Raw genomic sequence first — 25,541 nt, 5'->3', positions numbered from 1 at the left:
CCATTTGTGCCTACTGGTGAAGGACTCCATGGTGAGACATAATTATTGCCTGCACTTATGTATGTAATGCAAAGTATGTGTTTAATCTTGCAAGCTGTTGAATACTGAGAGAATAAATAGGTCAATTAGCATTTTAACATAAAACCTGTGGGGGTTTTTCCCTCTCTGTTTCAGCGTGTTAAATTGCGAAATATAAATAGACTGATCTGTTGCTTCAGGCAGATGGAAAGTGCAGAGATTTTTTTGCCATGGGGTCATCCTACTGGCTTTGCAATTTTATTTCCATGTCACTGAGAACAGTTTCCATGCTGCACACGTGTCCACACAACTTCACAAGCTTAGTCTTGCAGCATTCCCAGTCACTTTCGATACAGGATAAACTTTTCCTTTAAAGCTGTAGGAAAAAATTCAATACATCGCTTCTTATTCAGAGTTGCACAGCTGCCATCTACAGTAATCGAGTAACAAACTTTTTAAAAGGTGGTAGGTTATTTTTCTTAGAGCAACAAAGCTGCCTGTTGTGCTCATTTCATCAAGTGGCAACAATGTGCCGATTTCCTTCTTGTGCACAGTAACTTCTGTAACAGTAACTATTTCCAGAATAAAATGTATTGTTTTAAGCAGTGGAGTGTTTTTCCTGGAACAAAAACCCAGAACATGTGTTTTTACCATAAACTGTATATAAGTAATGGATGTAGTCATCGTGACGTTGGTTTGTGGACTGCTGTTTTGAAGCCTCGAGTTTGGCCGATAGGGCACCGCCATGTCGAGTTTTGCATCCGGGAAGTGACGATACGGCGGAGCTCACGGCCGTGTGCGGCGCTAGCTAGCTTGCTTAGCTAGGTGCAACTGTAACTCACGTTAACTGTCATTTTAACAGGGCTGATAACTTTGTCTAGTGAACAACAGTCATAAAACTAAATGTACTCACCAGAGAAAGTGAACAGCCAACTCCTAATAAGCTTTTTCAATGGTGCTGGTTAATTTACACAGCGCCGAGGGTACGAGCCGGCTCTAGCCTGATTGACAGGTCGCCATGGTAACGACTTGTCAATCATAGATAACCCCGTCCTGAAACATACTCTTTGTGGTCTATTTTAAAATAAATGGGACCATAATTTACTAAATGAACATCATTTTGTGTTGAAGAAGACTTGAAACTAGCGACTGAGACCATAAACTCATTTTCCCGTTATTTCTAATGGAGCCGGACTTCTTTTGCAACCAGAAGAGTCGCCCCCTGCTGGATTTTCAATAGAATGCAGGTTTCAGGGACTTCGGCATTCGCTTCATATTGTAGACCGGAAGCTTCCCGCTTGGTTTTTAACGACTGTGCAGACTACGCGACTTTCAGCTGTTGTTTATTATAAAGATAGCAATTTTAATGCAAAGACTAGGTATGGGTGAAAGAAAGGACTAGCACACGCTGGTTGCAGGGATTGTCTGTGCTACACAGTGAGCTGGAGGTGAGTATAAATTGTTTTGTGGGGAAAAGTAGCTGCCTGCTCGGCCAGCTGCCTGCTCTTATAGGCTGGATGTGGATGTCGAGTCGGCCGACTCCTCCAGATATTTGGCATGTTAGATATCTGGCAGACGTCAGCGATGTGTCGGGGAGCCGTTTTGACGCGTCCTTGAGTAGTTCACTCATAACGACTGGCGACCGCAGATTGATCACTGATTTACCCATGATCACAGCCCGACCGAGCTTGCTGACCGGCAAATTGGGCTTAAAATTGTGTAGTGTGTGAACTAGGCTTTAGGGGATGTTGATGTTAGGTACACTTTACTGAAGTTCTATTTTGACACTGTTATCATTGAGCAATGGTATCTTGATCAGGATTTGCCAGCATGATTTGCAGTTGTTTGTCGAATGACTAGCCTTGATTGGGATTAGTCATGTTTTTGTCAGGAAAATGACTCATTGTTGCTGGCTGCTTGAGAGACTGCAGGCCCGAATGAATCCATTTTTTATTCCCATCACATCCATATCTCCACTTTAAAGTGACAAGAAACCAAAAAAAAACTGATTGAGTCTCCATCCGCTGGTGCTATAAAATTGCATGAATATTGAGATTGGGAAGTTGTGCTTCACATCTTGTTGTAGACTGGTTCAACCAAGTGATAAGTTAAAGTATACTTTTCAACAGCTTTTGGCAGCATGGTAGGGTAGAGTGATATGTATTGTGAGACGATTAAAATTGTTCAACCATTTGAGATTTTCTGAATTGGTCTGATATTCAGATAGTTTACACTAAGGTAGCAATCCCTTTTCCAGCAACAGATTAAGCAGAAATTAACAATAGCAAATCCTCAATTAAATTTTGATAAAATCTAACCCCAGTATTTTACAATATAAACTGAACAAAATTATAAACGCAACACTTCTGTTTTTGCCCCATTCAGCAAGAGCTGAACTCAGAGATCTAAGACTTTCTCTATGTACACAAAAGGCCTATTTCTCTGAAATATTGTTCACAAATCTGTCAACATCTGTGTTAGTGAGCATTTCTCCTTTGCTGAGACAATCCATCCACCTCACAGGTGTTGCATATCAAGATGCTGATCAGACAGCATGAGTATTGCACAGGTGTTCCTTAGGCTGGCCACAATAAAAGGCCACTCGAAAATGTACAGTTCCATCTCAAAGCTGTTGCTCATGAATTGAATGTTCATTTCTCTACCACAAGCTGTCTCTAAAGGCGTTTCAGAGAATTTGGCATCCCACCGGCCTCACAACCTCAGACCATGTGTAACCACACCAGCCCAGGATCTCCACATTCAGCATCTGAAACCAGCCACACAGACAGCTGCTGCAACAATAGGTTTGCATAACCAAAGACTTTCTGCACCAAGTGTCAGGAACCGTCTCAGGGAAGCTCATCTGCATGCTCGTCGTCCTCATCAGGGTCTCGACCTGACTGCAACTTTGCACAGTCATTGAAGAGGAGTGGACCAACATTCCGCAGGCCACAATCAACAACGTGATGAACTCTATGCAAGGGAGATGTGCGTGAGGCAAATGGTGGTCACACCAGATACTGAACCCCACCAATACAGTGAAACTGCACATTTTCGAGTGGCATTTTATTGTGGCCAGCCTAAGGCACACCTGTGCAATACCCATGCTCACTAACACAGATTTGTGAACAATATTTGAGTGAAATAGGCCTTTTGTGTACATAGTGAAAGTCTTGGATCTTTTAGTTCAACTCGACGAATGGGGGCAAAAACAAAAGTGTTGCGTTTATAATTTTGTTCAGTGTATATCAATGATGAAATATAAAATTACATATACATGGAAAGTATTTTATTTGTAATGTCTACTCTAAAGTGATCAGGCAGAAGATTCTCAAATTGAGGATCCAGGTTCAAGCTATTTACTGAAGTGTACTTGATAAACACCGAGTGACAACCAGACCCTTGGGTGCTGTTGTTAAACTGACCCAACTGCTTTGATCTATCTGGAGGTGGATATGTGAAAATAGTATGGCTCTACAGGGACAAACTTGAAGTAAAATGATCTACACCATATCTAGACTGAACATATGAGACACTAGTATCATCCACTGAGTCTCAAGAAATTGTCCTTGGTGTATGCTAATCAGCATATAGTATGCTGCTAACTAACTATGCAAATAGTAAAATCAAAGAAAACATGTCTGTTAGTATTGAAACACTAAGGACTTCACACATATTTAAGATAAATAAAGGTTATTTACTTGTCCATCTCTCCATCCATCCATTATCTATAGCCCTTTTTAAACAGAGATCCCACAGTACTGCTATAAAGAAGACCAGTCATTATGCTGGCTTTGCTTTTTTACACTGAACCAGAAGCAATAGAGGCACGATGTGTAATAGAGCAACGTTGGGGCCTAGTGCGTCTAGATGTATAACAGACGTTGGGCAGTGACATTGCTTTCTAAACAATGATAATAATAATGATAATAACAATGGATGAAGTGAGTGATTTCATTGTCATTTATTGCTCTGATGTGAATGATAGCAGATTCATGTGAGCAATGTGTTTATGCGATTGATTTGATGCTAACTGCTGCTAGCAGCATTTTAACTTCCCTGGTGGTGGGTGGCACACACATTACTTCATCTTTGTCCCATCACACTCCTGCCCCATCTTGTCGGCTCCCCGCACATGGATTTGGGTCTGTTTAGGGCTGGACGATATGGCCAAAAATGTTATCATTTTTTTTTGTCAACACTTTATGCCAAACAGTGGATCACTTAACAAATCTGAAGTAGAACATTCAAAACAATTTTGATAAAATCTTTGTCAACAAATATGCAAGAGTAAAATTAAGTAAAAGCTTTTTTCAGTCCCCTTTCCTCTACAAAATAAACATCTTAATACAAAAATTAAGTCCTAATTTGTGTATGATTTAAGTGAATTAAATCAAAATTTATTGAATATTTATTGAACATTTGTTATATTGTTGTTGAAAAAAAATTATATTGTGATAATTATTGTTTTATTGTCCAGACCTAGGTCTGTTACTACCTCCACTGCAGGCTTAATGGCGGAATAACGATGCCCCACCATTCCGTGTTTTATACAGTGTAGTAGTTACTGTTCTTTGAAAACCACAGCCCACAGATGATTTTTTTGTTCTCTTCTTCATAAGCGGACTAACAACTCAATCTTCCACAAATGTGTAGTTGTCTGCAAAGGGTTAAAAATGACCTCAAGCATGAATGTATAGTGGACTCAGTAAAAGAATCCGAGCGCTACCGAGATAGGCATGTTGCAAAGAGAACCGCCATTGTTGTCTGGCCTTTTATTCTCTCATTCAACAATCTGGTGCGTCTCAGAGCTTCTTTATTAGGGTTTATTTAAAGGATGGTGATGTGGTTAAAGCGGATATGGACTAGACAAATTATAGCCTCTTGGAAGATTACGTTAGTAAATCAAATAACCGTGTTTAAAAGTTTACAGCATTACTTGCTATACTGACAGACTGGTAATGTGACACGTTGACAATGGAAAGGTTTGTTGTTCTTCCTTCCATCCCTGCACTATGTCAGCGACTAAAATGTGTCAAAATGTTTTTTAGTGGTAAAATCAACAATGACGCCTAACAGCACAATTAAGAGACTGTGTTTACTAACAGATATTTTAAAGTTTATTATTCAATGTCTTTGGCAGATTAACGCTTTGCTGAATGCTGCCTTTTTATTGCAGGAAATAGATACGCTCTATGCATTGTCAAGAATATTAACAGTGACTCCTCATCAGGTTCTAGTGAATGAGTGCATGAGCCAGAGTTTTGAATATTTGACAGCGTTAATATAAGACCCTAGATACAGTACATATCCAGAACTGATGAGTTCATACAGTGAAATACATTTTAAGATATTGTGATTAGTGTGTGATGTTCACAAATCATTATCTGTAGCTGTCATTATCAATCTATGTAGAACTAATGTGGCATGCATTTTCAAACTGAAATGAACTCCGCAATAACATACTTCAGAAAAACCTTGGAAAGTCATGTGACGCTTGGCTGTGCTCTGCCTTGGCCTGTTACCCTCCTGCCTGTAGAGCATGAATATTTGATGTTGGTGCATGATGTAACTGGTATTTTGAAGAGACATCTTTACTCTGTCCAGATGCCTTTTCTTGTTTGAGTGGCTCTGATTACAGAGTAGATACAAGGTTTAGAGTAGACACGGAGATCGGGTGTGTCCGCGCTCACAGTCAGACACATGGGAACAATTACAGTGTGTGGGGTATTGGCTCTTCTATGTTTGTCTCGCTCTCGCTCTCTCTCGTGTCTGACTCTCTCTCTGACTCTCTCTCTGTCTCCGTCTCTCTCTCTCTGTCTCTCTCTGTGTCTGTCGGTGTCTTTACTTATGCTGTCTCTCTGAAGGTGGTTCTGTGTCATGGATGATGCAGCTGACTCTTAAGCCACAGAGATTGTTGCTTTTGTGAGTTTAGTTTTCTTTTTTCCCCCTTTTCTGAATTCCTATTAAATAGTAAATAATTAGATTTAAGATTTCAAAGCCAGTGTCAGCCAGCTATTTTCTTGGAGTACTTGAAGATTTGGGGCTTTCTTTTAGCTCATTAGAGGGTTTAAACATGAGGTTAAAATGAGATTGTTGAACTTCCTTGTATGTGGAATCAGGCTGCTGCACAAAAAGGTCAAACACAAACAAATCCTATTTAGAAGAGCAAGAGTTAGAGAAGAAATAAAGTGAAGCAGAGGAAACAAAGGCCAGAAGGTTCTTGTACAGCTGAAGATCTGGAGACATTCATTCACATGTAAAACATACCGTATCTTCTCTTAAAATAAATAAGGTATCCATCCCTATCTATGTTGGTGAAATGAGGCTTTTTGCCACTTATTGTTTTGGCTGCAGCAATGCTTTTACACTTGACTAGACTGGGTCAGTCCATAGAAAGTAATAGAAATACTATTTGGCACGGTTCTGTGCCTTTTGCATAACCTCTCCATCACCTCACCTCATATTACATATTCTCCTGTCTCTCTATCTCTGTTAGTTTTGGCCTTTGTGGCTCATACTTTTTTTTTGTTTTTGTTTTTTTTTTACCGGAGGATATTTTGTGACTTCATTATACTTCAAGTATATTGGTGGAAAACTGAATGTTCATGAGTAAACCACATGATGCACTGGAAAAAACATAACAAGTTAGCATTTCAAGATGGCAGTATCAGGGCAATAATGTGTCTGAGAAATCCCAACTATGAACAATGCTTAACCATACAACACATAACATCCAGTGCTGCATATTTTAGATATGAGTCTTTCATACCAGTCAAGCTGCGAGATACAGTGGGTACGGAAGTTTTCAGACCCCTTTAAATTTTTCACTCTTTGTTTCATTGCAGCCATTTCCAAAAATCAAAAAAGTTCATTTTATTTCTCAGTAATGTACACTCAGCACCCCATCTTGACAGAAAAAAACAGAAATGTAGAATTGTTGCAAATTTATTAAAAAAGAAAAACTGAAATATCACATGGTCATAAGTATTCAGACCCTTTGCCGTGACACTCATATTTAACTCAGGTGCTGTCTATTTCTTCTGATCATCCTTGAGATGGTTCTACACCTTCATTTGAGTCCAGCTGTTTTGATTATACTGATTGGACTTGATTAGGAAAGCCACACACCTGTCTATATAAGACCTTACAGCTCACAGTGCATGTCAGAGCAAATGAGAATCATGAGGTCAAAGGAACTGCCTGAAGAGCTCAGAGACAGAATTGTGGCAAGGCACAGATCTGGCCAAGGTTACAAAAAAATTTCTGCTGCACTTAAGGTTCCTAAGAGCACAGCGCCTCCATAATCCTCAAATGGAAGACGTTTGGGACGACCAGAACCCTTCCTAGAGCTGGCCGTCCGGCCAAACTGAGCTATCGGGGGAGACCTTGGTGAGAGAGGTAAAGAAGAACCCAAGGCCACTGTGGCTGAGCTCCAGAGATGCAGTCGGGAGATGGGAGAAAGTTGTAGTAAGTCAACCATCACTGCAGCAATCCCCAGTCGGGGCTTTATGGCAGAGTGGCCCGACGGAAGACTCTCCTCATGCAAGACACATGAAAGCCCACATGGAGTTTGCTAAAAAACACCTGATGAGACTGATGAGACCAAGATAGAACTTTTTGGCCTTAATTCTAAGCTGTATGTGTGGAGAAAACCAGGCACTGCTCATCACCTGTCCAATACATCTCAACAGTGAGCATGGTGTGGCAGCATCATGCTGTGGGGGTGTTTTTCAGCTGCAGGGACAGGACGACTGGTTGCAATCGAGGGAAAGATGAATGCGGCCAAGTACAGGGATATCCTGGACGAAAACCTTTTCCAGAGTGCTCTGGACCTCAGACTGGGCCGAAGGTTTACCTTCCAACAAGACAATGACCCTAAGCACACCGCTAAATAACGAAGGAGTGGCTTCACAACAACTCCGTGGCTGTTCTTGAATGGCCCAGCCAGAGCCCTGACTTAAACCCAATTGAGCATCTCTGGAGAGACCTGAAAATGGCTGTCCACCAACGTTTACCATCCAACCTGACAGAACTGGAGAGGATCTGCAAGGAGGAATGGCAGAGGATACCCAAATCCAGATGTGAAAAACTTGTTGCATCTTTCCCAAAACGACTCATGGCTGTATTAGATCAAAAGGGTGCTTCTACTAATACTGAGCAAAGGGTCTGAATACTTATGACCATGTGATATTTCAGTTTTTCTTTTTTAATAAATTTGCAAAAATTTCTACATTTCTGTTTTTTTTTCTGTCAAGATGGGGTGCTGAGTGTACATTACTGAGAAATAAATGAACTTTTTGGATTTTTGGAAAATGGCTGCAATGAAACAAGAGTGAAAAATTTAAAGGGGTCTGAATACTTTCCGTACCCTGTATTTAACATTGGGGGAATGAAAAACATCCTGGTTTAAATATTTGTGAGCCAGTTTGTTTTGACCCTCAAATGCCTCTGAGAATCACAGCCTTGATAGATATATAATTTTATCAGGTGGACATTGAACAGAAAATATTCAATAATGGTATTAGTCTCTTTTGTGATATCCCCGTCACTGTAGCCTACACATGGCCAGCTATAACTGGGCACCACTAAAAACTTGGTATGTCATCTAGATGGGCGTGGGTTTGCAAGACGTAGCAGTGCACACTTCGGTTAGCTTCGTGACCATCTTAGCCCGAACTCTGAATGCACAGTTACGTTAGTTTTGTACAAAAATGTAGGTTACTTCTTTTAATTTGCACTATAGAGATCAGTTTATTATTAGATTATGAACGCATTCAGAATATACTATTCATGTTTTCCTATAATTTATATTGGTTCACACCTTGCATCCATTGATGCAAGTATACAGATCCCCATTTAAGTAGATTCTTTGTGGTTGGACATAATTAAGTCAATTTAAATGGTATATTTCAGCACTATTTAGTACATGCCCCAAGGTTCTGTGTTCGGCCCCCTGCTGTTCAGTCTGTATATGCTTCCTCTTGGAAAGATTATTGGTAGTTTTGAAGAAATATCTTACCATTGCTATGCTGATGACATCGAATTATATTTATCTTTTAGCCTGATAGGCTAAACAGACGTCCTTGTTGCACAATTGCTTATCCTCCATTAAAAAATGGATGGAAGACAACTTTTTGCAACTAAATTCAGACAAAACTGAGGCAGTGATTTTTGCCCCAGACATCATTACCCCTAGGCAAGCCATTGGGGCTCTATCATCCTCTGACTGTAATGTTGTTAGAAATCTGGGTGTCATTTTTGACAAATCTATGTGTTTTTTCCATCTTAGGAACATTGCTAAAATTAGATCTGTGGTTTCTAAAGAAGATGGTAATCTGGTATGGTTGTTCTTTCATTATTTTCGTTTCGGATTTAGTTTTTTCTGTTTTAAAACCATAACGGAAAAATGAAAAAATGGTAAACAAAAAACAGACATCTGTTTTGTTTTTCCTGTTTTAAACCCATAACAGAAAACAAAGGAGCTGCATTTTGTTCTATCTTTGACCGGTGTTGTATTCCTATAACCCGTTCTCATTTCCCGACTTGTCACATATGCGTGGTCAAGGCCTAACAGCGTTTGTAATGTACTGGGGATCCCTATAGCATCATAGGTCAACTCAGTGGGGGAAGCCCTGTACGTCAGTTTGTGACGGTAAAGCAGGAATATGATATTTAAACAGAAAGACTGAGTTAGAACATGGTTGGGTGTAGGAGGGCCAGGACCTTTGAATCAGGAGACTTGTGTTTGTGTTCTGTGAAACAAAAAGTCAACAGTAGGCTAAATATTGTTATATTTAATTTATGTAAGGCAATTTCTTTTCAGGTCTCACCGCATCTCATCAACTGTGGCAAATATGATTGTAGAAGTGAGCACTATATTACAGAGCCTCAAACACTCAAAATTCTACACCAGCATCAACGAAACTTTTTTTTGGGCGTATCTGAAGCAGCTGTTTACCTGAGCAATCTTAGAAAATACCTGAATATGTTATCAAGGGTTTTTTTCTCGAGGCTACGGCCAGGATGCAACCTCTTCTCCCTCGCCCTGTATGCTCCCCCGCTCCCCCCTCCGTTCACCCTACTATGGGTTTTCTTGCCAGTGGAACCAGCGCATTGGACGGTCAGTGGTCGTTCCCTCTGGCTGGATGAAGTGTGATGCTCTAGATTTTACACATAATCCACGTGTTACTGCAGCTGGAGGCTCTCCGCAGTGCAGCGCAACTTACTAAATTCTTCCATCTCACAAAGAAAATAAAATTAGGCTGGTGAGCTCCTGTATGTTTAAAATCGGCGTTAACTTAAGAGATCACATTTTAAGATTTTGGTTTTGCTAGTTTTTTCAAAATGTGACAATGCAACCCGACAAGAATGCACATCAGACACACAATACCCTGAGTGACAGAAGATGTAGGCACCATCCCTGGGTCCCGCTCTAACTGCATGCTGACCTTTTACCTACTACTGACTTTGCATGGCCTTTTAATTATTGAATGTGGACCACTTTTGATATTGTATCACTGCATCAAAGAATTAAGGTTTTAGTTTCTTTTGATTTTGTGATTTTGTTTAATGCAGCATTCAATTGAGAGGAGAAACTCAACAGTGGACCCCTGGTGGTGTATTGGGTTTGCAAAAATACTTGCAGACCCTATTTTGAAACATCGGTTGATGCTGCTGACTAAAAACAGTGATCAAATAAACTGGCCATTGATTCAAGAAGAGGCGTGTCCCTTTATATCATTCAGCCAAACTCTGGCTGATACTGTAGTGCCATGAAACACTTACTCGGATCACCTTAAAAATGTTTTACTGGAGTGTGAAAAGTATTTTTAAAGTATTGAATTTTGTAGAGCAATATCAAAATCTTTTGGTAGTAGGTATGTGGTTTACCTTGAGCACCATACAAGGATCCATAAGTGAAGACAATGTGCAGATCCACTGTTAGGAAAGCGCATTAGAGAGTGCACTTGGAGTTCATTGGTCAATATGGCCAGGTGTCATTTTATTGGCGCACACACACACACACACACACACACACACACACACACACACACACACACACACACACACACACACACACACACACACACACACACTACACTCTCAAATATTGATTTATACTGTATATGTAAATGTAGCAGAGGGAGGAAGACAAAGTGTTGAAGTAGAAACAAATGCTCTTAAGCCACAATGTGTTTTAAAGAGAGCGAAATGGTGATCACCACATATAAGGAACCACTGCTATCTGGCCTTTGAAAATTATGGAAACAGAAATGTTCCACTATGTCAGCGGTGCCTTGCTGCTAAGAGCCCTTAGCTGCAGCAGCATATGAAGTACAGAGGAAAAACCATACCATGTGCTCGGGACATTCCTAATCATTGGCAGGCCTTTCTTTATTGGCTGAATTCCTTGTAGGAACTGCTGATTTGAAAAAATGTGAACCCTTCCTCTCTATCCTCAGCCATCCTGTTGTGTGTAATGTGAAGTACATGTTTATGTGTACGTGTTGAGTAAATGATTTGTGTGCTAATAAGTTTTAAATAATTGTGGTGTTTCAGATGGAGTTGTTGGATAAATTCCCAGTGGAAGGAGGCCAGAAAGACCCTAAGCGCAGGATCATTCCGTTCCTACCAGGTAAGAGTTAAACACATGTCCCCAAGGCCCTTTCATCTACATTGTACACACACAACTGGGGTTTGTTTGATATGAATAGCGGAAGACCTATTTTGTTATTTATTTCAGTAATATCAAGAAAAATACCCAAGATTTGCTGGGTCCAGCTGCTGAAATACCTTTTTGATCTTGGCCTGTTGTTTGGAAAAATCAAGCAAACTGTTAGTGTCATCTTTAAGAAAGATTTTCTTAAATTTTCAAAGACTAAAAGATACTTCCACTAATCAAAAAAAAAAAAAGTAAAATGAAAATATTTGTTGGTGACAGCCTTGCTTTATGATAAAATGTACATTAAATATGTGGACAACAATGGCTCACTAATAGGCTGTGAATTCAAGCAGAATATTTTGCACACAAAAGAACCAGCCAGAAAAATGTGCTGCAACCTCACTGGTCATAACCTCACTGTTCTGAACGAAGACAGAATATGTTTTTTCATCTACTCTTTAAACATTCAGCTGACCTATCTGATCTCATATAGCCCATAGCCATATTAGACAACTAAATATAATTAGTGTTGAGTGTTTAGGTGAAACTTAAAGTATTTGTAAAACATTTCACACAGGACCTTACTTTTCTACAAGTACCAGTGGCAACAAAGTTTGTTTGGAATATGGGCTTTGGGTGTGCTCGACCAGCTTTTGAAATTGTTTGAGATTTAGATCCTGCTGAAAGTAATCCTTTATGAGAGTTTGTAAGAAAGCCTCACCCAAAGACTCCACCCACATCTCCCCTACCAGGCTTGGGACGAGTGGGGGGATAGGATTTTCTTTGTGGCCTTGCAGGTCTGGAACTCATTGAGACACACACACACACACACACACACACACACACACCACACACACACACCACACACACACACACACACACACACACACACACACACACACACACACACAGAGTTTGATGAACTCAGAGTAGGAGGAGGGAAGGGAAAGTATACTGATTATGAATACTTTTAAGAATTCTCATCTATATTAAATTCTGTCTACTTCTTTATCCCCTGGAATTCTAGATTTGTTTTAAAATTTCTGTCTGTAGTGGTGGTAGAGGCGTTCACTCCACCGTATTCTTTGGAAGAAAATTACTGAGGCAGGCGCTAAATCTTCAACTGCTCCTGTGGAGTATGAAGACACCAAAAGTTAAATACTGATTGGACTCTGCATGGCACCAGATCAGGTCATACACCTCTCTTGAGATGGATTCAAAGCTAACATTTCCCTGATTTGCAGAAGGATTTTCCTGACAGACAAATAAACCCCTTACATTTGCAGAGCAAAAGTCTGGACTGAGGGCTGAGACCAACCTAACAAGGCACGGAAGTGGTTTACCATTTTCTGTTTGGTTTGTTCAAGGCCTCAAGCTGTTTTTACTTCTTTGGTATCTCCACATCAGCAAAGTGGCTTGTCTGCATTTGCACATAGTGTAGAATGTCTTCAGTATTTTTTGCCCTATGTACACACCAAAATCTTGGCTGCTGCAATCTGTTCATGAGTCCATCCTTTACCTCTAAGAGGAAGTTCCAAAAAGTCTCAAACTTGGATATTTATATCCATACCCTTTTCAATAATTTTTTGACTCTTTTATTATCTCAAGATTGCATGGTATGTGTCTATAGTCCATTTGTCACCCGAAGACCCCTCGCAGTAAAATCCGTTGATGGGTTCATACATGACATTTAGATAAATTTGAACTGATACCCTAGAGCCATGAACGATTGCTCTTTAAGGCAGTGTCAGCAGGTCAGCCTTTGAAAAGAGCTCATATGCTCTTGATCAATTATCTAAAGATGGGGTTGTTGAACTATGAGTCAAATCCAAAGCTGGAATGTGGGTCTGTTTCTTTAGGGCCCCTGCATGAGAAATGAGGTGATATTCTTTCATGAACTTCTCAGAAGTAGAATATGAATTTGTAATTTGGATTGACTTTTTCTTTTCCCTTTTCTTAAAGATAGATCTACAGTACATACTTGTCTCAGCTTCACTGTTTGCCTGGGGATTGCTCTGCCTGCCACAGTAGGAGGCACAGTATGTTGGACAGGTCAAATATGTTTCTGTGGATCTGAATAACACATTCCCCAGTTGGTCCTCTAGAAAGCTACAGTTCCAATGACCTTGTTGCTTATGCCTCATGCATATCACGTACATCTCTTGTCTGCAGAGGAAAGTAATCACTGCTCTTGTCTACTTGAAGGTGGAGTACCAGTAGCAGACTTGTCTTTTATGGCAGCTTATGAAGATATGTCTGCCCTTAGTCAGCAATTTAACTAAGAACTCAGTAATTACTACTCACACAGCTCATTCTTTCATGCTTTAACTCAGTAGCATTGTTTCATTATTATGTAGAACCTTTTGGGGCGAGTCAGTTAAGACAAGCCAAAGTCAGTTGTTAGATTTTGTAACAGCAAGTTTCAAGTCAAGTTGATTTTGAAATGGGTTGTGGATTTTGATTTTTCTTGAAAGACAGGAATTAACTTACTAGTACAGTACAACTCAAGTCTGAGGTCTTGCAGTAGAATGTTAACTTATGTGAGACAAGTCCAAGTTAAGTCCAATATTTGTAATGGCATGTTTCTTCAAGTCTCCAGTCTCGTAATATTATCAAGAGTCAAGTCAATCAAAACAAGTCCAAACCAAACTGCAAGTTAAGCAAATTGTAACTAAACTGCAAGTCTTTCCGATCTCTGAATGCTAACCATCAAAATGACACAGGATTTGAACACTTTACTTTTAAAGCTGTTTTTAATAACGTAGCTTAGCATGACCGAGTCCTTTCAGTGTATAGGCCTGATAATTAAATATTGAAAATATGTGCCCATACAAAGTGTTCCCATCTCTCTGTCTCTTCTCTCTATCTGCCTCGCTCATTCTCCCCTAGGAAACAAAAGTTGTTTGATACCCTTGATCAATGCTGGCTCTGAGATTTGCCTTAAAATCAACCGTGCCTTGGCCATGGCTCCAAGGCAGCAGCTTTCCTTCCCTCCCTACCTGAAAAAGCCCTTTTCTCAGCTGCACCCATGAGCTGCCGTGCATACAGAGTGGGCAGTGTTGAGTCAGTGCTTCTCTCCTGACCTCTGAGAGAGTTGGAAAACTGTCAAGAAAGCTTTCTGTTTGAGGAGTGATGAGGGGAGGAGAGGAAGAAGGAGACAGAGAGAGGAGGAGGGGGAGGAGAAATACAGTAAGCGTCCAGGGGTTGACTTTCAAATCTCTTTCGTTTTCGTGAGCTGTCTGGACAGTAGGGGTGGGAATCGTAGGGTCCCTCACGATACGATACATGGCTCACGATAACGATAATATCACAATACAGCAGTTCTGGGATAACCGATCGCTGAACAATGCTAAAATGATACATCACGAAATATGTCTAACTATGCAAAAACAATACACACAAAATACATACATACAAAATGCCCGTGAAAAAGTTCTCTCATTTTTCAGTCGTAAATTAAAAATACAGAACTACAGAGCAACTATGAAAAATTATTATAAAAACATTTCTTTATAAAAAGGCACAAACATGCAAATTCACTGAATTTACTGAATTCTTTGCTGAAAATGCAAATTGCTGTGTACCACCTATATATATCACATTATACTGACAAGTGTTCAGTGATACAGCATTGTACTGCCCTTTCTCCACCTAGTGATAGCTGTATTTTTTGGCTACAGGGAATTTGGGGTTTGAGTTTTGACCCTTTGGGGTTGCTGTATTTAGTCTGTGTGGAGTGCAGAAGAAGCAGATAAAGACAGTGAATTTAGTAGCTCTTTTTTTTATTTCATACAGAACTCAGGAAACATCTGTACTTCAAGTATTTGCACAGTATGTCACTCAGGATGTTAAGCATGTGAAGCAAAATGTGCAGTTTATGTTAAAGGTTATATTTTCGCAACCATGATGCTAATGTCCGTTAGCCCGTTTTTTTTGTCTGGGGTCCAGGGGGAACACTCAAGTCATTATGATATGTTGTCTGGGACCAATAAATATCTGTACCAAATTTTGTGCCAATCCATCTAGTAGTTGTTGGGATATTCACTCTGGAAACTTTGACCTTACCGATAAACAATGTTATCACGATTCATCATATGGGGACCTTGAAAATCTGCAGCAAATTTCACGGGAACTCAAATTTAAAATTGTCAACCTCATGGGAGATGAGATGGAGATGGAAAGTCAGGGTTCACCTGAGTTGGTAAGATTCATCCTCTGGGGCCCTTGAATGTCCGTACAAAATCCATCCAATAGTTTTTAAGATATTTACTCTGCCGTGTCTAATAAGAATAGAAAGACCAAAACAAAAGCCACAAAAACGGGAGATAAAAAAACATCTGTTATTTTAAAGATCTGACTTTCCTCACAAATTGACCTTCCTGCTCATATTAGCTCAGATGAAAAAACAAAACATGTTTGTTTATTCACTGACAGCATTTACAGTCTGATTCTTTTGATATTATAGTAGACTCGGGCTGGACAATAAAGCAATAAGTAATTGTGATAGAATTTTTTCAATAACAATATACAAATGTTCAATAAATATTATGTTTATTCACTTGAATCATAGACAAATTATGACTTCATTTTTCTATTAAGATGTTTATTTTGTTGAGGAAGAAGGACTGAAAAAAGCTTTTACTTAATTTTACTCTTGCATATTTGCTTTACAAAGATTTTCATAATTGTTTTGAATGTTCTACCTCAGATTTGTGAAATGATCCTCTGTTTGGGATCAAGTGTTGACCATAAAGAAAAGTTTAAACCACAATTTGAAACACAATCAGGCTTCTTCAACTCTAACTCAGAGGCAAAAAGTCAGTCTTTATACTCGAAAGAATTAACGATTTGATACTTACCGTGATAATTATCAATATCGAAAGATATGAAACTTTTTATCGTGATAACATTTTTGGCCATATCATCCAGCCCTATAGTAGACTTTACTCTTATCTTTAGACACTAAGCAGCATAAGTTTAGTATGACTTCCTGTGTTGTCAAGTACCTGAGTCAACTAATAGGTTGCTGTCAGAGATGTGATGGTTGGATAGAGTGCAGCGGTGGGGTCTTTTGGAAGTTTGGTGGTGGTGGTTATTGTGTAAAGTGGGTGAGGTCTGAGGTATTTTGATGAGGTCACCACACATCTATGCACTCAGCAGTCTTCTCCTCTTTATTATGCACATTATGCTCTTTATATATACTTTTGTCTTGGTTTAGTTTTTCCCTTCATGTATCTTTACTTTCTTTTGTCTTGATTCCTAAGACGAGCAGTAACACATGGGTATAAATATACATAATCGGACACTGTGATGATCAGTCTCTTTGTGCCTGTACCTATTTTTTCATCAGTATGTTCAGAGCTCGACAATAACGGTGGCCCGATGGCCCGGGGCCAGTAAAACGCAACGTCGGGACAGTTGAACTAGCAACTCACTGGCCCGATTGGACCAGTGCAAAAACATTAATAGGCTATTATTAAAAAAAAAATAAATAAATGAAACTCAACATCCTGCAGTTGTTTTGCAGCTCTTGGCGCACACCAATGTCCAATCCAGAGTTGTAGTTACGTGACGAGTGGTTGTCGAATGTTATTTCTCTAATCTCAATCATGCGGCGACCTCTGGGTTGAAAGTGAAACCATGCAGACGGAACTTACACCTGCATTCTCAATAACGGCCAGCAAGGGGCGAGTCCACTGGTTGCAAAAAGAAGTCTGGTTCCATTAGAAATAATGGTAAAATGTAGCCACTTCTCAGCTAATTTATATACTCAGTAAACACTTTTAAATGAGTTTATGGTCTCAGTCGCTAGTTTCAATCCTTCTTCAACAAAGCATGATGTTCATTTAGTATATTATGGTCCTATTTAGGGGAAAATAGGCGATAATGCAGCGTATACTTTGGACAGGACCTGTTCATCAGGATAGAGGCGACTCGTGTACAATTTTTATTAAATGGCTGTCAGCGGGAGAGCACGTCATGTTTGAGTCTGTTAGTATGTTTTGTTTTAAAAATAAATTGTTTTAACCTTTTTATTTTTATCATTTTAACTAAACATTTTGTTTAGTTTTTTATATCCAGGATGTATTTAATAAACGATTAAACATTAGCAGTTAGCAGTATAACATAAGTTTTTGGTTTTGTTGTAACGTTAACACTGATAAATAACCTTTGGAAGGAGGGACAGTAAAAATTGTCTTCGGGCCAGTAGGTTTCAAACCCACTGCAAAAAAGTTTAACGTTGGTGATCTCCTGTGCAGTAGATTCATGTTTCAGCAAGTCTGCTCTAAGTATTCTCTAAACAAATGCCATAACCCCTTGATGGAAGTGATGCAGTAACTTCTCAAACATGTCCCTTTTTTTTGTGAACAGGATCTTGTTACAGCCTTGTCTTCTTTCCCAGTTTATATGTTTGCATTAAAGCTGTCTCAGTAACTTTATTGGAGAAACATCAGCAGCTTAAAAATAGAAAAGAAATAAGTGCTGGCTCTGAAATTTCCTGCATACCGTTAAATTAGAGTGTTTTAAGAGGCCTATTTGTAGCCATTTCTTGTTATTGTTATGGCGACCTGACTTGTCTGTGCCTGTGGTTATTTGTGCCTAAAGATAAGAGTCGGGAAGTGGCATTTAAGCTGTCATGCAGGCATAATTTGCTTTCCCAAAATCATTTATTCATGACTTGCAAAGGCCAGCTTTTCACCTAGCTCCTTACCCACCTCATTGTGCTGTCAGTGTTATTGACTACGTGACTGCATTGTGTCTGCATGCTAATTCACCAACCATATTTGTTGCTGCCACTGTGTCCTTATTGTCCTTCAGTGGACCCCTAATTTTTTTAATGTTGCTCTTGACAAAAGCATCATCTAAGTGAAAAAGGCAATTCACGGTTTCTTTGATTAGAACTTGTTATATAATTTTGCTGTGGAATATTGGTATCACCACTGATTATCTGTGTTCCTTGAAAAACTGAATTAGGTGCATAGACATTAGGATTGGGCAATGTCTACAAAATTTCCATCGGACAAAATTGAAACATCGGGATGGACGATGGCAACGGGGGCGCGCGTCTTATGTGCATATGTTCACTCGCAAAGACTTAAAAACTTGGTAGCCTATGATTTTACAAGTAGCGGTGGGAATTTTACAAGCATGGACCAGTTAAAGCACCATTGAACACACAGGGTGCAGATGTTGGTTTCGGCTGCGTCATTAACAAGCCCACATGCAGCTCACCTGCTGCCGTGATAACGGATCGCGGGTGGGAAAAATACGGGAACAAGACGAGTTCTGTGTCTTTTAGGCGACTTTATAAAATGTACTGTTGATGGAGAAAGTGGAGTAGACAGGCGAGTTGGGAGACAGAGAGAGGCGGGCAAGCCGGTGTGTTTATATGAGGTGTAGGCCTCTTGTGTGTCTGAGTGTGGGGAGAAGAGAATTCTGAGGAAGGTGCGAAGCGTATTTAAAATGTATTATAATAATGTTCGTGGTGATTAAAACATGCTTTCACGTGGTGGTTTTATGTGAAAAATTTAGATTTTTTTTGCCAGGGGGCGGGGTTTTACAATCACGATGCCTGCACAACCATCGGCCATCTGTCAGCCATCGCCGATGGATGATGGCATAGTCTATCGTCGCAACCCTAATAGACATGCACATTTCCTGTATATGCAAATGTTTACAGTTTATATGCATGAATGAAAGTGATTTTAAATTTGGCTTTTCTGACTTGTAAGCCTGTTTTTCCTACTTTGTTACAGGGAAGATCCTGTTTAGGAGGAGCCATATCAGAGATGTGGCAATGAAAAGGCTAAGGCCCATCAATGAGTACTGCCGGGTGAGTATACTGACTAATATGTTACTACGGAAATCTGTGATGGTCATATATGTTGTAGGTCATGAAAGCTACACTAACCAGTGAGCATTTAGATCTTCTACACAGTACAAAGAAAAAAAAGGGACTAAAATCAAGGTAGAGAATCCAGTGGTCAGGGGGAAAGAAAAACAAATATCCCACCCATGTAGTATCAGCTTAATCATAAAATAATCTTCTCATCCACTCTGTGTTTATTTATAATATATATATATATATATATATATAAATATATATATATATTATATATATATAATATATAATATATATATATTATATATATATATATTATATATAATAATATATTATATATATATATAATATATATTATATATATATATATATATATATTATATATATATATTAATATAATATATATATAATATAAGCAAGTCACTGTCACACATTTGTAAGCCATTACCTTCATCTTTCAAATATTCCACCTGCGAAACAGACGCAGGTGGAATAGAAAAATTGAGACAAGTGGTTATATTCATTAAAGCTAATTTGCAACAACCAGATTTATAGGATTTCATTGTTCCAAGAACAGCTGTATAAATAATGCCCATTGCCCCTGTCTTTCTAAATTGCCAGTGCTGTGGTGTGTCTCATGCTAAACCCCCTGCAGCAAGCCTTTGTGATAGCAGGCATCCACCTTGCAGAGGTGTCCTTAAAGCTCCCCAGGTGCTCAATAGCTGACTATGACCTCTTTGCTAAAGGACACAAACAAAACAGAACTTCTCTCAAGGGATCAATAGTGGAAAAGCAAAAATCTGTTTCTGTGTAGCTAAATGGGAGTATGTCATTGTAGTACCTCCCAAATATACAGTAAATCCTCATGATCCCTCTGGACAAGATCATTTATATGTACTTTATATGCTTCTGCTGTTAAGTTGCTGTCAGTGACAGAAGAAATACAGAATGGACACTTTTGTGGAGTATAGAAGTGTGTTATTTTGTGTTGGTAGTGTCTTTTTTACCAATTGAAATACTGCAGCTCTATCCACCATTTAAAACAGAGATGGCGTAAAACCTGTGCATTATCCAGCCCATTACATTGCTTTTAAAGAAAAGAAGAAGGGATGGAAATGCCGCTGTACATTCTCAGGCTCCACTGTAGCAGAACAGCAACCATAAAACTCCTAATAGCTAGTAACCAATTGCAGCAATTTGACAGAAATGTAACCACAGCTACCTAACTTAATATATTATGTGTGATGTTCAGCTTTTTAGCAACGGTACAAAGTTGTGTGCTCTTGAAGTAAATTCAAAGTAACAAAAGGAGCGTGTCGTTTTGCAGCCAGGGGGCATTATTTTTTTCCAAACGGATACTTGGCCACAAAGTCACGTAATTTAGGGGTGAAACAGTGCTCTGGTATTCAGAAATTCCAGGAAAGAAGAGTTGTTGGTATATCATGTTGTGATGGTAAACTATCAGCAGAGAGTTGTGCCAAAGGCAAAACACTTGCTGGTGCTGAGTTTGCTCCAGTCAGCACATCCACATAGGCCTCTTTTGTTCAATTTTACAGGCTTGCCTTGGGGCCTCTAAACCTTACACACCTCCTTCTGTCTGTCTGAAAGAAGACATTTGAAGATGTTTTAACAACTTTTTTTTTTTACTTATTCATGCCTTTTTGTATTTTCAACTGTATTATTTTATCATGGGATCACTTCTCTCCTCCATTAGGAACCTTATGAAACCATCACTGTAGAAATGAGTTTCCTTTCTGAATAAAAATAACAGTTCACAAGGCCTCATAGTGAAGAGAAAAGATGATAAACAATGTTGAGGACCAGAGGGGCTGGTGACTGTACAGCCTTACTTAGGTTAAAGGAATGTACAGCTGGTGTAGGCAACATCTTCAACTACTTATGTGACAAATAAAAGTCTGGGGGGGGAGTGGTTAGAGTTGTTGGTTTGTGTGTATGGGTGTGGATGTTCATGGGAATAGCTGGACCACATCACTGGTGTTGCTGTGGTCAAAGGTTTTATTGTGGAAATATCTGAAAAGTTATAAAAAAGAAATTTGCATTTATCTGTCGTGGAGTTGATTGATTGAAATCCACATTTTGTCAAAGTTGTTTACAGGTGAGTGTTGAAAATTGATCAGAGAAAGAATCCTGTTCACCTAATTACCTGTGTTTAAAATTTGAAGAACTTCAAGTAATATTTGAGGACAAAATACCTCTGAGTATGTGAGAGCATTGTGTTGAGTGGAAATTAACTCAATCTTGTCGCACTGCTTTTACTTAGCAGTAAGAAGTTACAGTTTGTCAGCCAATGAGCCAAATGCTATCTCACACATCAACATTGTCTGTTTCACACAGTGATTTAAAACGTCATTTAGCCCTTTCATAGCATCATGGCGGGTCAGATCTTGACTCTAGCAAAAACTTGACTCTAAGCAAAAAAAAGGCATTTTCATCCACCCCCACATGCAGTCAGGTTGAGGTGAAACTTCATGTTTCTCTCAGGGAAGAGCTGAGTCAGCCCTTGTGTTGCACAGCTGAGGTTTTAACCTGACTCATATGGAATTTTCCCAGTTGTAGAGTCCTGTTCTTTGTCATGTCAGGAAACATAGTCGGATAAAAAAAACGATTGTGGCTTTCTGAGATGTTACATCTCAGCAAGTGTTGCATCTCAGAAAGCCGCAATCGTTTTTTTTATCCACTTGCAAATATAGTTATAACATCTTAAACCTCCTTTGTTGTTGTTGTTTGTCAAGACTCAGGATCCCCCTTGGTTGTATGTGTCTACATGTGAAAGGTTATTTTGCACCGATGCAGTCACACTTTACTATACCTGATGGGACTGCACAAGTAGATCTCTTATTTCCATTACCTGTTTTTCCTCGGCAAAAACACACACACACTTACATGTACACACTCAGGCACACACAATTACCTTAATGCTGCCAGCTGTAAAGAACACCCATAAAGTCCATTTGCTGTAATGTACCCTGAGCCTCCCTCCCGTCTCCTCCCTGGGGGGAATTGTAATGAGTGGACGGGCCACAGGCTGACGTGAGGAGAGGAATAAATCCAAGGAGAGGATAGCCAGTACAGGATGCACTCTAACCTCAGGCACAGCGCAGCCTTCCGAGCTACTTCACATCGCTGTTTCAAGATATGGATGAAGCCACTGTAAAAAGGAGATTTTGAGGTCATGTTTATGCATAATATTCAAGCAAATTTATATGCGCCCTAAATCAATAAACATGTAAGTGGGCACAAATGCACATTCACACGCCGAATAACTTTACTGCTAATTGAAAACACATGTTGTACTTTGTCCATGACAGTATGTCCACTCCTTTCCTTCAACACAGGCTGTTGGCATGGACTCCTAAGTATGGCAAGGCAAATGTGGCATAAGACAAGGCCACTTTGTTTTGGTCTTTGGCTACCATTCAATGTCCGTCAGCCCTGGCGTTATATCGGTGTGTGTCAGAGAGTGCAAGAGGTAGATAGAGACTCTGCTCCTTTAAAGGACGGAAGTGAAACACTTAGGAGTATTGCAATCAGAGGTAGAGGCCATCAGAGGAAGCTTGATGGATAGCATTGAGCTTTGCCTGCCAGCAAAAGGAGGAGTGGCCTTACTCCCTTAGCTGTAAGAAAGATAGTCACTACGGGGTTGTTGGTGACAGTTATTCTGTCTCCTGGTTTGGGGCATCAAGCTGTTGAGGTGATTATCTGTTTCATTGCTGCCCTTTAGTGGTTTGGTTGAGAGAGTCGCAGAAGATAAAACAGACTCAGGAGAGAACAAAAAAAAAAAGTCTAGAAACAGACACTGTGCGATAACATGACTTGCTGTGTGTGCAAGAGGGAGATCACACCAATAAAGAGAAAGCTGGATGGGACTGTTTGTCTTTCATCTCCAGCCCTGTTGTCAGGTCTCGTCTCTCTGCCGCTAGTGATCCTCCACAGAGGCATAAGATTAGGGAGGAAGGTACGCGAGACGGATCAATGAACTGAGCTTAGAAAAAAAGAAGAGAACAGAACCAGCTTGTGCCATTGAAAAACACTGCAAAAAGCGAATGGAAAATTACAAATTGTACTTATTTTATTATTATTGTTATTATTATTATTGATGCACTTTAATTCTGAAATCCTCAATTTCATATTAAAAATTAACACCAGTGGGGACAATAACAAGAAATATGAGAAACTAGAAATAATGAGGGCAGTCTGAAAATGGCCTCTATAGTAACTGTTTCTGTGACTTCATGGAGGCCAGGCACTCAGTGAGCACTATATTTACCCTCTGGTTGATTATTGGATGTACTGCAGTGATTGTGTGCAGGTTTGTGCGGTTACCTAAGTTTTCTGCTATATTTTTTGACTGCAGAGCCTCATTCAACTACCGGTCTACATCTCCCAGTGCGAGGAGGTCAGAGTGTTTTTTGAGACCAGACCTGAAGACCTCAACCCACCCAAGGAGTAAGTCTCACGCTCTCACACACTCTCTCAAACAATAGCAAACCCCCGCTATTGTTCCTGTGACGGATGTGGGATGATGACATTTATACCCTCTAATGGATAGGATTTCATACTCTTACACTACTTCCTGTTTGATTTCTCAAGCATAAACACTTAATGGGTGCCTTTTTAAATGCTGACTTAGCATTTAAGCATGTAGCTGCAGCTCAGTTCAGCCACCAGGCTCCAGACAGCTGAGACTGCATAGTTGCTCTCAAGGTGTGCAGATCCGCTCTGACGTCTCTTGAAAATCTCAGTCAACACATTAGAACCATATTCAGTGCTGACAGTTACTATGTGCCAAAACTAAGACCTCAGCGGGCAATGAATGCCAGCTTCTAACACAGAAGCACATGTTGACACAGACACATACTTTACACACAGGACCCGGTTACAAAAGTGTTGTTATTACGGTTACCAGCACCTTCGGGGAAGTGGAGGTTACAGGTGGCTGGTTTCTAGACCATAATGTGGGGCTCACATTTTGACCCCAGAGATGGCTTTTACACCAACAGCTGTCAGCTGAGTTATTAGTTTTAACCTCTCTGTCATCACATACTGATGTGTGTGGCACTGGGCATTGAGAAGTTACCTCAGCCTGCAGGAAATTGAGTTGATAAGTCCTGTGATATATGCCAGGAGTGCATGTAGGGCCAGCAGTAAGCTAGCATGTAAAGAGAGTGGGTTCTTAAATTGGTCAAAAGACTTTTGTTGCAAAATCTGGGCCACAGAAGTGAGACTTTCACTGTATCCCAACCCCTTACTACAAACGTAATAATATAGTATTACGTTTTCTTTTTTCCAGTGACTACAGGATGAAATGAATGTACTACATCATTTTGTACTAATACTAGCAAAATATAACCAGTATTATTACTTAATTTGTTGTTATCTGCTTGAGTACTACATGCTCAATTAAATGATTACAACTACTATAATACAGTAGCATGAATTTGGACACGGTTTAAGATTTTTGTAGATTTTAATGTCCTTTAAGCAAAATATTTTTCTCTGACATGGCTTGGTTCAGGCAGCCACAGTCTTGCACCTGCCTAGTGTCTTTATTTTATATACCAACTGTCCCACCAGTCACCTTGACATTTATACTCAGTAAAACAGCTGAGCCAGTGAAATTGCAAAATGTTGCCCCACTTTTGGAATAATTTTTAATACTGGAGGTCCTAATGCATTTTCCCAAAAGGCACTTTGTGATGAATGTTTGTGACTATAGCGTCTTTCAAATGTTCTGTTTTACTCTGTTTGGACAACCTGGGTTGGCGTGCATCTGCACGTTTTTATTTTGAAACTTTTTCTCTAATACCATTATTTAATGTAATTACTAACACACACAGGTGGTTTACTGAGTTTGCTGTATTGCTTAGGCCCGTGGTAATATAATCACAATGTTGGGGATGTGTCACTCAGCAGAGATGCTTCTCTCATCCCAACAGTTTTACTAGTGTTCACCCTAGTAAAACTGTAACCCTCTGTAACTCTCGTGTGTGTCCG

At 39.7% G+C, this 25,541-nt stretch overlaps 1 protein-coding gene across 1 annotated transcript in view; it reads left to right on the top strand.

Moving 5' to 3' along the window:
* LOC119895569 (SH3 and PX domain-containing protein 2B-like) overlaps positions 1-25,541 on the top strand; it is a 45,697-nt gene that overhangs the window by 7,489 nt on the left and 12,667 nt on the right. The window contains exons 3-5 of the mRNA XM_038708754.1: positions 11,581-11,656; positions 19,441-19,517; positions 23,902-23,993. Of these exons, the coding sequence (XP_038564682.1) occupies positions 11,581-11,656; positions 19,441-19,517; positions 23,902-23,993 (245 nt within the window). The remainder of the gene's footprint in view (positions 1-11,580; positions 11,657-19,440; positions 19,518-23,901; positions 23,994-25,541) is intronic.

The sequence above is a fragment of the Micropterus salmoides genome, unplaced genomic scaffold (assembly GCF_014851395.1).
Source record: "Micropterus salmoides isolate LMB-PRFRI ecotype aquatic unplaced genomic scaffold, ASM1485139v1 Ms_hic_scaffold_9, whole genome shotgun sequence".
Lineage (NCBI taxonomy): Eukaryota > Metazoa > Chordata > Actinopteri > Centrarchiformes > Centrarchidae > Micropterus > Micropterus salmoides.
This window is presented reverse-complemented; position numbering and strand designations above follow the sequence as displayed.